This window comes from Pseudorca crassidens, chromosome 1, assembly GCF_039906515.1.
Source record: "Pseudorca crassidens isolate mPseCra1 chromosome 1, mPseCra1.hap1, whole genome shotgun sequence".
Taxonomy (NCBI): Eukaryota; Metazoa; Chordata; class Mammalia; order Artiodactyla; family Delphinidae; genus Pseudorca; species Pseudorca crassidens.
In genome coordinates this window covers 104,854,635-104,875,069 of record NC_090296.1, presented here as the reverse complement: position 1 = coordinate 104,875,069, position 20,435 = coordinate 104,854,635, and the positions used below count along the sequence as shown (strand labels likewise).

The window sequence follows — 20,435 nt, the reverse complement described above, 5'->3', positions numbered from 1 at the left end:
GGTAGCTTAAACAACAGGAAATAATTTTCTCATACCTCTGGAGGCTAGAAGTCCAAGATCAAGGTTTCAGCAGGGTTGATTCCTTCTGAGGGGTATGAGGGAAGGACCTCTTTTACAGGGCATTCTCCTTGGCTTGTAGGTGGCCCTCCCCTTATGTCTCTTCACATTATCTTCCGTCTATGTATTTCTCTGTGTTCACCTTTCCCTTTTTTATAAACACACCAGTCATATTGGATTAACGTCCCTCAAATACTGATTAACATTTTGACTTGATTGCCCCTATAAAGACCCTATCCCCAAATAAGGTCACATTCTGAGGTACTGAGGGTTAGGACTTCAACATATGAATTTTGGGGTGGGAGAGATACAGTGCAACCCATCACACTATGTAACAGTTAAAAATGGATAAACTAGAATGAATCAAAGCAGATAAACTTCTAAAGCCTATTAGGTAAAAGGAAAAAAAAAGATAGAGTGATATATGCATCATAACTCCATGTCTATAAAGTAATTTAATTTATAATTTAACAAAATTATAATAAATATATATAAGTTTATATAATATATATATTTTATATATAATATATGTATTATATATATATTTTATATATTATATATATAAAATATATATAAATTTATAATTTCCTTCCATGTCTATAAAGTAAACAAAACTGCTTTATATAGTTTATGAGTAAACTCAACATCTGTAGTAAAAATCTCAACATTTATGGGAATGGTAAACAGCAACTTCTGGATAGTTCTCACCACTGAGAAAGGAATGGTGAAATGCAATTGCAAAAGGACCATAGCAACTTCAGTTTTATCCGTAAAGTTTTCTTCCTTAAGGGAACAAAGGCGTAATGTTCAGATTTGTTCAAACTGGTTGGCAGGTACATGAGTGTTATTAATATTCTTTGTAACTTTGCTATATTCCTGCAACTTGATAATTTAAAAAATAATAAGAGAAAAGAAAATATTAGTGAATGGAATAATGTCACTAAGTTGAAAAGTTAATTTTAATAATATAATCAGTAATTAAATCATAGGCAAAAGTTATAGAGTAGTGACAAGAGTTAATTCTGGTTGAAATTAGTTTTAATGTTCAGAGCAACAAAATGAATTTTATGATAGAATTAACAAACGTTTATAATACAGGCATACCTTGGAGATATTACAGATTCGATTCCAGACCACTGCAATAAAGTGAATATCAGAATAAAGTGAGTGGCATGGATTTTTTGGTTTCCTAGTGCATATAAGAGTTATGTTTACAATATACTGTAGTTCATTAAGTGTCCAATAGCATTGTGTCTAAAAAAAAAAGCAATGTACCTACCTTAATTTAAAAACACTTTATTGCTAAAAAATTCTAACCATCACCTAAGCTTTCAGTGGGTCATAATGATTTTGCTGGTGAGGGTCTTGCCTTGATGTCGATGCTGCTGACTGATCAGGGTGGTGGTTGCTGAAGTTTGGGGTGGCTGTGGCAATTCTTATAATTGCAGTAAAGTTAGCCACATCGATTGACTCTTCCTTCCAAGACTGATTTCTCTGTAGCATGCAGTGCTGTCTGATAGCATATTACCTATAGTAGAACTTCTTTAAAAATTGAAGTCAGTCCTCCCAAACCCTGCCACTGCTTTATCAACTAAGTTTATGTAATATTATAAATCCTTTGATGTTATTTCAACAATCTTCACAGCATCTTTACCAGAAATAGATTCCATCTCAAGAAGCCACTTTCCTTGCTCATCCATAAGAAGCCACTCCTCATCCATTCAAGTTTTCTCACGAGATTCCAGCAATTTGATCACATCTTCAGGCTCCACTTCTAATGCTGGTTCTCTTTTGCTATTTCTACCACCTCTGCATTTACTTCCTCCACTGATGTTTTGAACCCCTCAAAGTCATCCGTGAAGGTTGGAATCAACTTCTTCCAACTCGAATCATGAATGGAATCTAGAGTGGTAAATCCTTTCCAGAAGGTTTTCGATTTACTTTGCCCAGGTTCATCAGAGGAATCACTGTCTGTGGCAGCTATAGCCTTACAAAATGTATCTCTTAAAGAATAAGACATGAAAGTCAAAATAAGTCCTGATCATGGGCTGCAAAATGGTTGTGTTAGCAGGCGTGAAAGCAACATTAATTTTGTTGTACATTTCCATCAGAGCTCTTGGATGACCAGGTATATTATCGATAAGCAGTAGTATTTCGAAAGGTATCTTTTTTTTTTTTTTTGAGCATAGATATTCAATAAACCGTGCTATAAACAGACGTGATTCCATCTAGGCTGAGTAGATTTAGCATAATTCTTAAGGGCCCTAGGATTTTCTTAGTGGTAAAATGAGCATTGGCTTCAACTTAAAGTCACCAGCTGCATTAGCCCCTAACAAGAGAGTCAGCCTGTCCTTTGAAGCTTTGAAGCCAGGCATTGACTTCTCCTCTCTAGCTATGAAAGTCTTAGATGGCATCTTCTTCCAGTATAAAGCTTTTTTGTCTACGCTGAAAATCTGTTGTTTAGTGTAGCCACCTTCATTATTGATCTTAGCTAGATCTTCTGGATAACTTGCTGCAGCTTCTACATCAGCATTTGCTGCTTCACCTTGCACTTACATGTTATGAAGGTGGCTTCTTTCCTGGAACCTCATGAGCCAACTTCTGCTAGCTTCAAACTTTTCTTCTCCTTCATCGAATTGCAGAGAGTTAGGGCCTTGCTCTGGATTAGGCTTTGGCCAAAGGGAATGTTGTGACTAGTTGGATCTTCTTTCCAGACCATTCAGACTGTCTCCATATCAGCAATAAGGCTGTTTTGCTGTCCTATCATTCATGTGTTCACCAGAGTAGCACTTTTAATTTCCTTCCAGAACTTTCCTTTGCATTTGCAACTTGGCTGACTGGTGCAAGAGGCCTAGCTTTGGGCCTGTCTCAGCTCTCTACATGTCTTCCTCACTTAGTTTAATCATGTTTAGCTTTTGATATTAAGTGAGGGACATATGACTCTTCCTTTCACTTAAACATGTAGAGGCCATTGTAGGGTTATTTATTGGCCTAATTTAAATATTGTTGTGTCTTAGGGAATAGGGAAGCCTGAGGAGAGGGTGAGAGATGGGGGATTGGCTGGTCAGTGGAGCAATCAGAACTCACACAACATTTATTGATTAATTTTGCCATCTTATATGGGCTCAGTTCATGGTGCCTCCAAACAGTTACAATAGTGACATCAAAGATCACAGTTCACCATAACAGGTATAATAATAATGAAAAAGTTTGAAATATTGCAAGAATTACCAAAATATGACAAAGAGACATGAAGTGAGCAAATGCTGCTGGAAAAATGGCACCTGTAGATTTGCTTGATGCAGGGTTTCTCATCAACCTTCAATTTATAAAAAATGCATTGTTTGTGGAGAGCAAAAAAGCAAAATGCAATAAAACAAGATATTCCCGTGTCCTTTGTAGAAAGCAAGAAGTTCACTTTTCATACCTGAAGAAGTTTGAACTTTTGAAGTGACTTATTTGTGGAGCATTGTGTTGGGCATGTTAGGGAACATCTCATATGTGACTCAACACATAGCATATATATGACTTTATTCTCTACAGTCTAGAGCAGTGGCTCTTAACTAGGTATGTATGATAGTAGGTGGGGCATTTTTGGTTGTTATAATGTCTCTTGACACTTAGTGGGCAGCATCTAGTAATGCAAAACATCCTGTAATGTATAGGACAAACTTGTAAAGAAGGATGCCAATAAATGTCAATGGCCCATTGAGAAATGTTGGTCTACAGGCTAATTTCCTTTCAAAGCAGATCACCTGAAGGTTCATAAAAGCAGATAAGAACTGTGAAACAGTAACTATTTTTAAAGCATTTTGGGTTATAAAAATAAACAGTACTTTCTTGATTAGTCACCGGTAGCATCAAAATGAATTTTTCTTTGTTTTATGATAACAATTATTTGTTTTTCACTGAGGTAAAATTTACGTAACATAAAATTAACCATTTGAAGTGTACAGTTCAGGGACTTCCCTGGTGGCGCAGTGGTTAAGAATCCTCCTGCCAATGCAGGGGACATGGGTTCGATCCCTAGTCTGGGAAGATCCCACAGGCTGCAGAGCAACTAAGCCTGTGTGCTGCAACTACTGAGCCCACATGCTGCAACTACTGCAGCCCGCGCCTAGAGCCTTCGCTCCACAACAAGAGAAGCCACCACAGTGAGAAGCCCACACACCACAACGAAGAGTAGCCCCCGCTCAACACAACTAGAGAAAGCCTGCATGCAGCAACAAAGGCCCAACGCAGCCAAAAATAAATTAAAAATAAATAAAAAGTGTACAATTCACTGGTATTTAGTACATTCACAGTGTTGTGTAACCAACACCTCTGTCTAGGTCCAGAATTTTTGTCATTACCCCAAAATGAAGCCCCATATGCATTAAGCAGTCACTTCTCATTCTCCTGTCGTCTCAGCCCCTGGCAACCACCAATCTGTCTTCTTAGATATTGTGGGTATTTTATATATATGAAATCATATAATATGTGACCTTTTGTGTCTGCCTTCTCTTAGCACAAAATTTTTAAGATTCATCCATGTTTAGCACATGTCATTACTTAATTCCTTTTTGTGGCTAAATAATCCCATTGTGTGGCTGTATTGCATTTTGTTTATTCGTTCATCCATTGATGGACATTTGGGTTGTTTTCACCTTTTGGCTCTTGTGAATAGTGCATCTGTGAATACTTATATACAGGTTTTTGTTGGCATAGCTGTTTTCATTTCTTTGGGTATATACCTAGGAGTAGAATTGCTGGATTTTATGGTAATTCTGTGTTTAACTTTTTGAGGAAACGCCAACCTGTTTTCCACAGCAAGTCTACCATCTTAAATTCCCACCAGTAGTGTATAATCGTTCCAATTTCTCCACATTCTCACCAACAGATCCCAGTTATATTTAAGATGACACTCTAAGTAATTGAATCAAAATGTCTGGATAGTGGGATTTTTTTATCACTATAAAAAATATAAAATTTTTTATATTTTTCTGGCTACACCTTTTAACCTTTATAGAATTAGCCACTATTACTGTGGTTATTTTTTAATGTAAAATTTTATTTGTTCTCATTTGAGCAAACTAAAAGTAAATGCTTCACATTCATTATTGACAAGTGTAAGGTTAAAATTCGTTTTATATGTTGGATTGTGAGCTGAGTTGTAATCCACAAAAACGATCTGAAGTCTTAATATATTTTAACAGAAGTATTTTACAAGAGAAGAATGTAAGAGTTTGATTGGTCCTGGTAAGACTAGAATGCAAAAGGTTCTTACGGTTGATATATTACACGGCACTCTGCTACCTCAGATTTTCTGTGGGTGAAGTCTTGTATCTAGTGTTCACAGATCTCTATTTCTGCAACACAAGAATTTTGAATCAAGAATATAGGAATTGGGCTTCCCTGGTGGCGCAGTGGTTGAGAGTCCGCCTGCCGATGCAGGGGACACGGGTTCGTGCCCCGGTCCGGGAACATCCCACATGCCGCAGAGCGGCTGGGCCCGTGAGCCATGGCTGCTGAGCCTGCGCGTCTGGAGCCTGTGCTCCACAACGGGAGAGGCCACAACAGTGAGAGGCCCACGTACCGCAAAAAAAAAAAAAAAAAAAAAAAAAAGAATATAGGAATTGTGAGTCTGAATTCAAACTTGGGGAGTCCAAATAAATTTAGAAGTAGTACTGAACTTTTGGATGGAGGCCAAACTGGTGTTGGAAGAGATGAGTGGGAGTCTCTTAGAATGATATTATTTGCATTAAACAAATAGTTTAGAAACAACTTGTTTAAAGTGGGGAAGCAGGTTCTGAAATGTTTTTAGCAAGAGAAGTCTCTAAGTGTTCTTTCACGCATCCTTTTACTTACAGTGTATTTATTATATACCATGTGTGTTTGGCCCATGACTGTTAATTTAGTTATTGTATCATATTTTAAGTCTGAAGAAAGGAAATGTTACAGGGTATTTTTGTGAAGTGTTTCTTTGAGGTAAAGTAGGCTTAGATTAAGTTATTTGTTTTTGTTTTTCAAACATGTGCTTCTTCAATTTACTCTCTTTTGTGTAGTCCTACTGGGTAAGAAAGTTTTCCCCAGCTTCACTCTGTAATTTGATTTAGGGAAAACAAAATATGCTTTCTCAAACTGTACCCCTCTTCCATAAGTTTTTATATGCTCTCCTTGCTGGTGTGTTTTCCCCTTTTTCTTACTCCATTGGTCTAGGATTAAGCTTTACTTTATAACATTGTGGTGATCTGACTTGATATGCGAAGGTTGAACTAAAAGATTTAGAAGATGAATGATTGTCATGTTTCATAAACTTTGTAATTACAATAGCACAGCAAAATTATCATCCTGATATTTTGTTTTTATCTAATACCAAAATACCAGGTTGATACTATTTAATTAAAATGTTTACAAAATAACGATTTTTAAAAAAATAAGTGAGACCAAAAGTTTAATGCATATCAAATATTATCAATTATCAACAATTCAGAAAATGTCAAAAACCTTATAAAAATATTAATGTTAAATATATATTATTTGAACATAAGCTATTTGTGGATAAAATTAACAAAATACATTTTGAATAAAAATACATTTTTATTCAAAAATAAAAATGAAGAACACTTAAGTGCAGGTTCAAATGTGCATCAGTGGTTCATTATCGAGCGATGATCGTATCTTTGTGCATATTTTTCCTGCTGCTGAAGAAGTTTTCTTAAACTTAATGAGTTGAAATAATGGTGAAAAAATAATTATAATCCCAAATATATTCATAGATAATCTCATTTCTTGTTTGATAGCTTTGATATTTTTTAATTTAAATTTTATATATTTAAGGTTCATTTTTGATTGAAGTTTTAATGCTCATAGTTTAATGAGTCAAAAAGGTCTTACAAGACTAGCTAAGAAGAACCACAGTCCCCCAACCACTAACTTACTGCCTTGTCAGAGAGAAAAGCCAAGTGCGGTAAATACCTCCTCTCTCTTTTGCTCTCTCACCTCCTTCTCGTGACTAATATCAGCCCACTGGAAACCAAAAGGGAAGGAAGTCATATAGATACAATGCATAAAGGCCAACCTCCTTTTGCAGAGGGTGGGAATTAGATCTGAAAGGGCAAACAGGAAAAATTTAGCCCAATAGTTTTAATTTCTAAGACACCACTTTTTAGTGACTTTTTTTTTTATATATAGTAATATAGTACCCAGTTTTTGGTTTTTACCTTTGTGAGGATTAAAATTTTTTTCCTTCTTTCATGGTCTTCTTCCTTCCAAGTGACGGTTTCATGCCCCCTTTATAAGGGGAATGTTCTGTCTTCCATATTAGAGATTTTTCCCAATTGTACACCCATCCGAGTGAATTTAAGAGTGAGGCACAAAAAGCTGACAGGAAGGTCTTTGCAGATGGATGGGGCTTCTGCTTTCTCATTCAGTAGGCCTGAAGTGGGACTTACAAATTTGCATTTCTAACTAGTCCCAGGTGTTGCTAGTCCAAGAATCACATTTTAAGAACCACTTTATTAAGGATACTCACATCTATAAAAGGAATGGATTGGAGGGAAGCAGAGAGAAAGGTAAGCTGCAGTGCAGAGTTCTGAAGCTACAATGGCCCATCAGAGATGTTCAAGTTAAGACAAAGATCTGGGCCTTTATTACCCCCATGTTGACCAGCCTCTGGATGTGGGCTGTCCCTGGAAGGAGATATGACCTTAGGGAGTGAAGTTTTCTTCAGTATAGGTATCCCCATAGGGGACTGACAGCTGAGGGCTTTCTGCTGGAAGCACTCCCAGCAGGTGTGAGGGACAGAGTCCTTCTTTCCTGAAAAGGGAAAATGGATATATTACAGTATATTACAGAGTCCATATATGCTCTTTCCCAGTCATTTGCTGAGCTTCTTTGGATATGTAAGTTTGTGTTTTTTGCAAAATTTGGGGAAAATCTGGCCATTATCAGATATTTTTCTGTCTCATTATCTTCTCCAGTGGTACATAATTAGACCACTTGATATTGTACTATGAATTTCTGAAGCTCTGTTTATTATTTTGAAGATCTTTTTCTTGCTCCTTTAGAATCAGTAAAATGTATTGATTTATTTACTGGTTTAGTGTCCCCTTTTCTGCTGTAGCTGATCTTCTTTAAGGTAATCCAATGAATTTTTCATTTCAGATATTGTCCTTTTTACTTCTAGAATTTCCATTTGGTTCTTTCATTTTGGTTCCGTCTCTCAGCTGAGATTCCTCCCAGGTGTACATTTATTATGACCATATTTTCCTTTAAATACTTGAATGTGTTTGTAATACTTGCTTTGAAGTCTTCATCTGCTAATTCTGATGTCTAGGTCATTCAGGATTTGGTTTCTTTGAGCTGCTTTTTTTTCTTGACTCTGGGTCTCTTTTTCCTTTGTTCTGGTAAATTTTGCTTGTGTAATGGGTATTGTGAGTGATATGTTGTAGACTTTGGATTCTGTTATTTTTCTCTGATGAGTGTTAATTTTTTTTATCCTGGTTGCCAGTTAACAGGGCTGGATTCAAACTCTAACATTATCTCTTTTGTGTTAAGTAACAACAAAAGTCTCAACTCACATCTTTACACCTTCCAGCTATTGCTTTTTGCTGGTAACCTTGGAGTCTTCCCAAATGAAGGTCATCCAAATATTTGGGCATAGTTTATACAGAAATTTTGTGACATTTTCCTTTCTGGGATTCATCTTTATTTTACAGTGGCTCTGGCAGCCCTAGACTTTGTCCTGTGGCTCCTCAGCTAGCAAGAAGGCAGATTTCTGCTTCCGTCCTGAGTGATTGTTGCTGTGTGGGCAGATGAGTGCTATCAGGCAACAGCCCTATAAATACAGCTCCTACCTGGTGCAGTTCCTTCTTTTAAGGATGACTTCCCTCCAGTTGCCACCTGTTTTTGGTCTTGTTTGTTTTTATATTTTAATGTTTGTTTTTATATTTTATCCACAGTATATAATTGTTAAGGGTGGGAAGGTTACTCTGATATAAGTTAGCTTGTCATTTCAAAGCAGAACATTACAATATTGAAGCATTATTTTATTTTAGTGCAGTCAAAGCATCCATTATTCAAAGAATATTTTAGGAAATTGTAAAACTTCCAGTAAATGGAATATTACGATACATTATGTTAAATTTTTGAAACAAAATTTGGAAACAAGGATGTCTGCTATCACTGCTACTCTTCACCTTTAGATGAGAGATTTTAGCCAAAGTAATTAGATAAGAAGCGGGGTGTGGGGGTGGGGGGAGGCCTAAAGATTGGAAAGGAAAAAAAATATTTTCATTAATTGTAAGTGAAATTATTATCAACAAGAGAATCTACATACTATTAGAACAGATAAGAGTTCAGGAAGGCTGCTGGATATAAGGTCAGCATAGAATACCAATAGTTTTTCTGCACATCAGCATGCACATTAGCAAAAGCCAATTAGAAAACATATTAAGAAAAAAGAGATACAGTTTACAATACCATCTACAAGCTACCTAGTACTCTGTAACAAAAGATATAGAGAAAATTACATGACATTCTTAAAGAACAGACAAGAATAAATTCAAATTATCAGTCAACTCCCCCAGTTCAATCTACAACATCAGTGCAGTTCAATAAAACTCTTAGGACTTTTGTTGAGTTGGAAAAACAAAAAGCTCACCTGGAAATTAGAGGTCCAAGAATTCTCAAGGCTGTTCCGAAAATGGTTAAGGAGTGTCATACAAATTCAAAGTGTGGTGTTGGCTTAAGTATAGACAAGTAGATTAATAATAAAACTGAAAAAAAGCTGGAAACAGATTCAAACATATATGTAAACTTGACATAATAAAATAGAGAACAAGTGGTTTGCCAGATACCAAACAAGAATAAATTGATTAAAATAAAGATCAAAAACAAAAAAGCTACCTTCAGAAATTTTAGAATGAAATATAGAATGTCTTTAAAACCTTAGCTAGATAGGATTTCTTATGACAAAAAACACAGGTCATAAAGGAAAAAAATTAATAAATTTTACTAAGTCAAAAATTTAAACTTTAGTAAGTTATTAAAATGTACCACTAACAAACTTAAGTATATGTAACAAGCAAAAGATTAGTATCCAGAGTATATTAAGAACGACTACAATTTAGTTAGAAATCATCAACTCCACTTAAAAATGGGCAAAAGCCAAGAACCAACAGTCTATGGAGGAGAACCCATGTGGTCAAAAAGCAGGTGAAAAGGTATACAACAATGCTAGTAATTGGGATAATGGCAAAGAGTTTTTCATACCCATTAGAATAGTAAGTTTTTAATATATGTCAGCATAATATATGTATCATATATAAATGGCATATGTATATACATTTTTTTTTTGTGGAAGTTGACAGGAAAATAGGGACTACATATACTGCTGATGGAAGTATGAATGTATACAAGTGCTTGCGAAAGGAATTCTGTAATACATAATAAAACTGAAAAGATACATCCATGAATCCTAGAAAATCAACTTTTAGACTTATAACTGAGAAATTTTTGATTGTGTATACCAGGAGACATGTGCAAAGACATTATTGCAGCATTGTTTGTAGAAAAACTGAAAAGTACATAATTGGCTTTCAATAGAGGAATGGATGAATAAATTTGATACATTCATTCAATGGAATACTTTGAGCAGTTGAAATAAATGGACTTCATCTAAGTGTGTCAACATGGAAAGATCTCAAAAACAGGGTTGAGTGAAAAGGACATTTGCAGAATATGTACAATGTAATGGCATTTATATAAACACTTAAAAGCTTCGTGGAGCAATAGTGTATGTTGCTTGTAGATCTAATACAGGTATTGAAATACCACCTGGGAAGGTTATACATCAGATTAATGATGGTTGTGTTTGGGAAGGTAGGGGAGGGTGTGAGACTGGACAGAAGAACAAAGGGGACTTAAATGTCTTCTATATCCCTCTATCATGTTTGTGTTAAGTAGGAAGGGCTAGATTTAGATGTGTTCCCATTTTACTTTATAAGTTTATTCTTTAAAAGGCCGTCTTTTACATATTCTTTTCAGAGATTTACCAACTTGTTTGTTTGTGATAGGAAGTCACAGTCATCCTCTTTACATATCCTGTAGAGCAGTCAGTTTCTCGTAGAAGGGGAATATATTTAGATCTATTGTTTTTAAAATAATCACATTTTCAAGTTCATATTAATTTCTCTGAAAACGCTTTCTTAAGTGGTCCCAAAGAGTTGTCTTTATATGGGGGACTAAAGTCATTCATTTATTCAACAGATTTTATTGAACATCTAACATATGCCAAATGGTAATACAGCAGTGAGCAAAACAGATGAATCCTGCTGTCATAGAGTTTAAATTCTAGACAAGGAAGATAGCCAGTAAACAAATAAATTAATAAAAATATTAAATGGTGGTAAGTGCAGTAATGAAATTTAAAACAGGATAAGAGGGCTAGAGCGTGATGGAGAGTATTTTACATGAGGAAGTAGTCAGGGAAGAAGTGTCTGTGAAAGATAATATTGAGCAAAGTCATGAGGAAAGTGAACAGATAAGTTATATGGGAGAAGATTCTTAGATGCTGACCGAAAAAGCCAGTGCAAGGCCCTACTCCTGCCTTGAGAAGCAGCATGGAGGGCAGCGTGGCAGGAGCTGAATGAATGAGGAGTAGACTAATATGAGATGAGATTAGAAAAATAGCAGAGGGCAGGATCATACAGGGCTTTGTTGGCCGTGACAAGGACCTTGGAGCGTAGGACTAATGTGGTGGACGGTATCACTCTGGCTACTTGGTTGAGAATAGCCCACAAGGTAGGTGGTGGGGGTGTAAAGATAGAAGCAGGGAGACCAGATAGAAGGTTATTATAACAGTTTTGAAAAGAAATGATAATGGTTTAGACCAAGGTGGTGAGAAATGGTTGTTTTGGTTTTTTTTTTTGGCTGTGTCGGGTCTTAGTTGCCGCACGCGGGATCAACGTGTGGGCTTCTTTCTAGTTGTAGCACTCAGACTTGTCTCTAGTTGTGGCACGTGGGCTCAGTCTTTTCTCTAGTTGTGGCATGCGGGCTTCTATCTAGTTGGGGCATGCAGGCTCAGTAGTTGCACGTGGGCTTAGTTGCCCCGTGACATGTGAGATCTTAGTTCCCCGACCAGGGATCGAACCGGAGCGCCCTGCATTGGAAGGCAGATTCTTAACCACTGGACCACCAGGGAAGTCCCGGTTGTATTTTTGATATATTACTTTTTAGCATCAATTCTTAATCTGTAGATTACCTTCTTATCTCAGGGAAACTGTGGGAGTTATTAAGAAGAGGGAAAAACAGCACACTTTAGCTGCTAATGAGTGAGAAGCTATACACACAATCTCCAAAGATTTTAAACTTCTAAAGATCTTCTGTGGGATGGTAAGGAGGGGATTTCAGTTCCTCTTACCTAGAGGTATCATTGACTTTTTCCTTTTAGTCATTGTGAATTTTGCAGTTGAGCTTAATCCAGTCATACTTTGTTCTTTAAATAATGAAATTTGAAATTCAAGTACAGGTGTAAAGTTTTGAGGTTACTGATTGAATTAACTGAATTGTGATTTAAATACTTATTTTTACTTACTCTATAGATTAACTGTATAGCTATATACAAAGGTAAATAACCACTTTTTTTTTCATTTATTTGGCTCTAGAACCTTTTATGGAAAATAATTTGGTTTGTAACATCTATTCAAGATAGTATATAAACTGTCTTTGAACTTTTGCATGATTTCATTGCATTTGCACTTTGATATTTTAAAATCCAAATTATAGTTCAGTTATTTTATACCAGCTTCATTTATATTATATATTAATTGTTCACTTATATTCAATAGTTCAGTTAAATTTTTATATAGTGGCTTTTTGTGTTATTTCTAAATACAGTCTTTCTCTCCAACTTATTACCATATTAGCTAATCTTTATTATTACTTTTATGTCTATGGATTCTGTGTGTGTGTGTGTGTGTGTGTGTGTGTGTGCATGAGAGAGGGGGAGAAAGAGAGGAGGGGAAGAGAATCTACTTTTTTTTTTTTTTTGGCTGTGCCATGCGGCATGCAGGCTCTTAGTTCCGCAACCAGGGATGGAACCCGCGTCCCCTGCAGTGGAAACAAGGAGTCTTAACCACTGGACTGCCAGGGAAGTCCTCGAGAGAATCTACTTTGTAATAAGTCTTTAGAAATACAGATAATGTTACACCATTATGGCTTTTAAGTGCTAAACAAATCATTGTCCAGAGTGGCAGGCATAGAATAAAAATCATAATTCATTGTAAACCCTGTGTTCTATTTCTATGTGTAATAATACATCTGCACTTTTATGTATCACTAGAAACAAACTTTGTTCAAAAACATCTTTTACAAAGATAGAACATATCAGCAATAGGGTGACTGTAGCAGTGAACTCAGAAAATATTCTGATCATGCTTTAGGATTGAATTTAGTACAATGAGTGGGAAGCAGACTTGTTTTGCTTTGTGAAACATGCAGTTTTAGGGTATGATGCCTAATCTTAAGAACTTTTGCTTATTTTTTTCATAGTACAGATAACGAATTACCATGTCTGTTTGAAAATGCTTTGAACATTTAATAAATTTATCAGTCTTATTAACTTAACTTTCTTTTTCTTTTAGCAAAACTATACAATCTAAAGTGGACTGCATTTTGGTAAGTAAAATAACTAACCTTAAAGTTCTTTTGTTATAAGGCTTTTCCCACTATATAAAATACATTTTTGAGTAAGTATTTATTTTAAGTAAAACTCAATTTAAGTGAATAAAATTTGACATTTAATTACAACCCTAGGGGTGAACTGGCTATGTGCTGTCTAGATACTTTCCTATATCTCATCAGTGATAATTGCATGTTTTTGAAACTTACTGGCTTTTACTAAAGATCACTTCAGCATTTAATAAAGTGAATGTTTATTTTTCTTTTCTAATAACTCTTAAAGGATTTGTTAAAGAAAAAATTCAAGATGTTTGATGGGTTAAGTTTTGTTGTGATAGTGTATTTTTTGTATTTGCGTTGCTAGACTTCAGGAATTAAAGCCACAATAATAGTTTACATTCAGGTTTGACTTGCAGACTATAAGAACTTGTTTAAATGATAGCTTTTTAAAATACTTTATGGGTTGGTTTTTGTTGCTATAATATACTTTTTATGTTTGGATTGCTGGCCTTCAGGCGTTAAAGCCACAAAAATAGTTTAAATTTAGATTGTGTTTTTAGTTCCGTAGATCTTCTCTTAAACATATGAGGGAAGAAGTATGCAGCTACTGAGACTACTGGAATAGTACTGACTTCTTTCATGGAAGTGTATATTAATGGAATGTTCCCTAGGCTCTAGAATATTCACTGATTCTGCACTGTTAGATTCCCCAAAATGTCACTGTAGTTAGTCCTCTTTCTATATTTGTGATATAAGAACTTTCTTATTCAGGTTCAGGTCTTCACTATAAGCTAACATTTTTTTGTTAGGGAGTAAGTGTCTGTAGTGTCTGGTGCTGAAACAGTATGGGATCTTATTAGCTTATGATATTATTGTTAGTTTCTAGGTAGGTGAGTAGATAACAGTACTTCATAGGAGAACAGGTAACTTGATCAGTTCTCCTATGCCTTTCTAACCTAATAGTTAAGAAAGAGGACTTTGTGGGGATGTTTTCCCCTTTTTTTCACTTACCTTTATTATCTTTTTTTTTCCCACAGTAACCCTCTGAAGCAGATAATCTTGTTACTTCCCTTTTACAAATGAAGAAACTGATGCTCTTGCATTTACTTCAAAAAATAATTATTGAGCGCATGCTAGGTATAAGGGATACAACATTAAAAGGACATGTTGCCTTGCCCTCAAGAAATTCAGTCTGTTGAAATAGATTTAATAGTGCTCTTAAGATCTAGGGAGGTGGTGATTGGGGATGGATTGGGTGACCTTACCCCCAACCCCCAGAGCATTTTCTGAATCTCCCATCTCTGGAGTCTCATTGTTTATATCTATCACTCAGTAACTATTGCATAATTACTCTGTGCTAGACCCTGTCTGGGTGTCAGAATACAGTGGTAAACAAGACAGATACAGTTGCTATCTAAGACCTCCTGCCCTTTTTTTTTTTTTCAGTATCTGAGATAATGTTGGAGAATTATTCAATTTTTTCTTTTCATTGAGAAAATTGAGACAGAAGACTACTATAATTTATTAAATATGGCATTTATAAAATACTAAATAAGAACAAAAAGGTTTTTTTTAATCTTTCAAGAGTTCAGAAGTGTTTATATTTTAGCATAAGTTTTAAACTTATATGTATTTGATGAACAAGATAGTAAGCTCTCTGTCTTCATGAATCTTACATTTTATTGAGTGAAGTAGACATTAAATGAATGGTAAAATAAGTAAACATTATAACTTCAGGTAACCATAAATACTATTACAGAATTTTTAAAGGCAACAGGAGACAACTGATGGTGGGTAGGATAACCTCAGATTGGGTGATTAGGAAAAGTCTCTGAGGAAATGACATTTGAGAGAAGACCTGAATAATAGGAAGCCAGTCTTGTGTGAAGATCTGCCAGTGACACATACTAGGCAGAGGGAACAGAAAGTACAAAAATTCTGAAGCAGAAATGAGTCTGGGATGTTTGAAGAATACAAAGAACCCAGTATGCTGGAACTTATGAAAGGAGGAGAGGATGATAGGAGAAAAGTCTAGATAGGGCTTATTTAGCTATGGCAAATAGTATGTATTTTCTTCTAAGTCAGTGGAAAGCCAATTAAAAGGTTTTAAGTAAGAAAATAGTATGATCTAGCTTTTTTGTTTGTTTTTTTGTTTTTTAATACCTTAGCTGTTGTTGGAAAATGGGCTTGTAGGGGGATGAGAGTAGGAGCAGGAAAGCCAGTTAGGCTATTGGAAAAGTCCAAGTGATAAGACTCTTGCTCGGATGATGACAGTGGAAGATGGGGAAAAAATAGATGAATTCAAGGCATATTTTCGATATAAAGCCAGTAGGCCTTGCTTGCTGACGTATTGAATGTGAAGGGAGAAACAAAGAGGAATTAAGGATAATTTCCTTTGGTCTAAAGGATTTCCTTTAGTATTTCTTACAAGGCAGGTTTGCTCATAATGAATTCTCTTGATCAGTATTTATCTGTGAATGTCTTTATTTTACTTTCAGTTTTGAAGGATAGTTTTCCTCCTTTGGCCTTCATTGTTTCTGATGAGAAGTCAGTCATTAATCATGTTGTTTTATGGTACATGATGAGTTATTTTTCTCTTATTGCTATCAAGATTCATTCATAAATTCATTCACTGTTTGTTCACTCACCCACCTACTCTTGCTTTCAACAGTGTGACTATATATGTAGGTGTGGATCACTTTGTGTTTATCCTACTTTGGGTTTGCTGAGTTTGCATCTGTAGATTGATTTGATTTGGGAAGTTTTCAGCCATTATTTCTTCAAATACTTTTTCTGTCCCTTGGATTCCCCTCTCCATAGAAAGCTGCCATTACACTGCTGTTGAAATTATTGATTTTATCACTCTAGTCTCTGGGGCTTTGTTTCTTTTTTTCTGATTATTTTTCCCTGTGTTCTAGTTTCTCTATTTTTATTAAGATTCCCTATTATTTCATTCCTTTTCATCATGGTTTCCTTTTTATGTTTACACACAGTCAGCCTCATCCATGTGGGATAGGTCATGGGAGAAGCCCCAAGCAAGAGTAAAACAGACTCTCGCAGTTAATACCTGAAGTTCAGCAGTTTTTAATGACCAAAGACTTCTCAGTTTGTTGCCTTTCATCAGTTTCCAAAGCCCTAAAATCATTCTTTTTGACAATTTTTCATCATTTTAGAGTTATTTTGAGGGAAGGATTTGCTGGCTATTCATTTCATTTGTTCTAGATAGCTCAGCTTTCTCACATAGATTTTATCATGTTTTCTTCAAGAAGTTTTATAGTTTTAGCTTTTTCTGTTAGGTCTGTGAACCATTTTGATTTAAATTTTCTGTTTGGTATAAGGTGAACTTCAGTGTTTATTTTTTACCGTATGGATAGATATCCAGTTGTTCCAGCATCACTTATTGAAAAGTCTACCCTTCCCCAATCACTTCCTATATCAAAAACCATTATGCGTGGGTCTTTGGCTAGAGTCTCTTTTTTCCATCAATTGCTATCTCTTTCTTTATGACATCACCACACTGTCTTGTTTACAGTAGCTTTGTCAAAAGTCTTGACATCAGGTAGTGTGATAATTCAAATTGGTTTTGGCATTTCCATACAAATTTCAGAATAACCTTGTCAATTTCTTTCAACAAAAAAGTCTACTGGGATTTGTTTGTGATTACAGTGAATTTATTGATAGATTTGGGGCCAGTGGACATCCTAATGACAAGTTTTCTAATCCATAAGCATAGTATATCTCCATATTAGTGGATTCTTCTATAATTTCTCTCAGCAGTGTTTTCTAGTTTTCTGTGTATAGATCTTGTATGTGTTTTGCTTAAATTATTCCTAGATATTTTAAGATTTTGGATGTTATCACAAACGGCATTAAAAAGTGTTTGTGGGCTTCTCTGGTGGCGCAGTGGTTGAGAGTCCGCCTGCCGATGCAGGGGACACGGGTTCGTGCCCCGGTCCAGGAAGATCCCACATGCCGCGGAGCAGCTGGGCCCATGAGCCATGGCCGCTGGGCCTACGCCTCCGGAGCCTGTGCTCCGCAGCGGGAGAGGCCACAACAGTGACAGGCCCGCGTACCACAAAAAAAAAAAAAAAGTGTTTGTTATCCAATGTTTTGTTGCTAATATTTATATTGACCTTGTGAGTATGCATACTTACTAAATTCTCATATGAGACGTAGAGTTTTTTGGATTTTCTACCAAATCAATCATATTATCCATGAATAAAGAAAAGTTTAATTCCATTTCAGTCTAAATGTCTACTTATTCATTTTTCTCACCTTATTCACAGCTAGGACCTTCAGTTCAATGTTGAATAGAAATGGTGAGAATTGGATTTACTTCCCTGTTCTCAGTCTTAGGAGAAAGCCGTTTATTCATTCGCCTTACAATGTGATGTTAGCATTAGCTTTTTTATGAATGCTCTTTTCAAGTTGAACATGTTCCCTTCTGTTCCTATTTTGCTAAGAGGATTTTTATCAAAAATACATGTTGGATTTTATCAAATGATTTTTCTGCACTTACTGAAATAATCACATGGTACTTCTACATGATTCTGTTAAAAAGGTGAATTACACTGAGGGATTTTCCAAAATCAACCATCTTTGCATTCCCCTGGTAAACTCCATATGGTGCATATATTTCCGTATGTTGTGTTATACTATTATATATTGCTACATTGGATTTGCTGTTTTTTTAAAGACTATTGTCTGTGTTAATCAGGACTTTTGATCTGCTGTTTTCTTATAATGTCTTTTTGTTTTTGCTCTCTGGGTAATGTTGGCTCATGAAATGAGTTTGGAAGTGTTTTTCCTTTATTTTTTGAAGGGATTTATTTAAAATTAATATTATTTCTTCTTTAAATGTTTGGTTGTTTTTTTCTTTTGGCCACACTGCACGGCTTGTGAGATCTTAGTTCCCCGACCAGGGATTGAACCCAGGCCCTCACCTGGACCCTCGGCAGTGAGAGCGCAAAGTCCTAACCACTGGACTGCCAGGGAATTCCCTCTTCTTTAAATGTTTATGGTAGAGGTCACTAGTGAAACTATCTGTGGAAAAGGTGTTAGTTATGAAATCAGTTTCTTTAATTATTTTAAGGTTATTAAATTCTTAAATTTTTTTCTTCACGCAGTTTTGGTGTTTGTGTCTTTCAAGGAATTTGTTCATGTTTCCTATGTTAGTGAATTTGTTAGTGTAATGTTCATAATATTCCCTTATCATCCTTTCCTATCTGTAGGATTTGTAGCAGTTTCCTTTAATTTCTGATAATGGCCATTTGTGTCTTCTTTTTTCTTGATCAATTTAGCTAGAGTTTTAAAAATTTTATAAATAAAATTAATTATATTAAATAATTTTGTTACTTTGTAAATAGGAAGGAAATTTTAAACTTTTTTTTCTTTTCATTGTAAGCATTTAATGCTGCAAATTATCCTCTAAGCATTGGTTTAGCTACGTTCCATAAATTATGTTGTGTTTTATCTTTCAATTAAATTTTTTGTCTATTTTCCATTCTGATTTATTCCTGTACCCATGGAACACTTAGATATAGGCTGATCAGTTTCCAAATAGTTGAGTGTTTAGTGAATCTTGTTTATGGTATATCTTCATGAATGTTTCATGTGTACTTGAAAAGAATGTATATTCTAGTGTTATTGGATGGACTGCGTGCTCTCTCTCTATATATATATTTATATATAGATATATAAACTGATATATGTATATATCAGTTGTATTGTTTTTCAAGACATATTTATCCTTACTGATTTTTTTTTTCACTTATTTGACTTATTGAGAGGGATGCCTAAAATCTCATATTTGTGATTGTGAATTTTTTTTCTCTGATCTTGTCAGGTTTTGCTTCATGTATTGAAGCTGTTAATAGGAGCATAAATTTTTAGGATTTTTATGTATTCTTCATGAATTGATTCTTTTATTATGATATTTTTAACTCTGGTATCATTTGTTGCTTTCAAGTCTGCTTTGTCTGATATCACCATAGCCCCTCCATCGTTCTTATAATTAGTGTTTGTGTGGCATATCTTTTTTCGTCCTTTTACTTCTAAGCAATCTGAGTCTTTGTAGTTAAAGTGTTTTGTTGTTGTTGTTGTTGACATCATATGCTTGTCTCTTAACCAGTTTGACAAGTTTTGTCTTGTGATTGGTTGAATGTATGTATACCATTTTGCTCTTTATCTTCTTGTAGTGTAGGTCTCCTGTTGATTAATTCTTCCAGTTTTAGCTTATCTGAAAAAGGTCTTTAATTTCCCTTCATTTACAAAGGGTATTTTCACTGGGTATAGAATTCTAGATACTTTTTCTTTCAGCATTTTTGCAATGTAGGTCCGTTTTCTTGTGGTTTGCATAGACTCCATTGAGAAGTTCGTTGTCATTCTTAACTTGTTTTCCTGTGTGTAATGTGTTGTTTTTTTCTCTGGCTTCCTTTAAGATTATTTATTAGTGGTTTTTAGCAATTTTATAACCTTAGTATGGTTTTCTTTGTTTTTGTCCTGCTTGTGGTTTACTGAGCTTCCTCAAACCTGTGGGCTTATGATTTTTCATCAACTTTCAAAAATTTCCAGCCATTCAAATACTCTTCTTTGCCCCCTTCCATCTTGGGATTCAAACTATGCCTGCATTGCATTCCTTAGTAATTTTCCACGGGACACTAAGGCTATGTTTATTTTTTTCTCTTTTTGCTTCATTTTGGATACTTTATATTTCT

At 35.2% G+C, this 20,435-nt stretch overlaps 1 protein-coding gene across 1 annotated transcript in view; it reads left to right on the top strand.

Annotated features, from left to right (window-relative positions):
• Positions 1 to 20,435, top strand: part of RFX7 (regulatory factor X7) — a 150,229-nt gene that overhangs the window by 39,170 nt on the left and 90,624 nt on the right. The window contains exon 2 of the mRNA XM_067747679.1: positions 13,683 to 13,716. Coding sequence (XP_067603780.1) covers positions 13,683 to 13,716 — 34 coding nt within the window. The remainder of the gene's footprint in view (positions 1 to 13,682; positions 13,717 to 20,435) is intronic.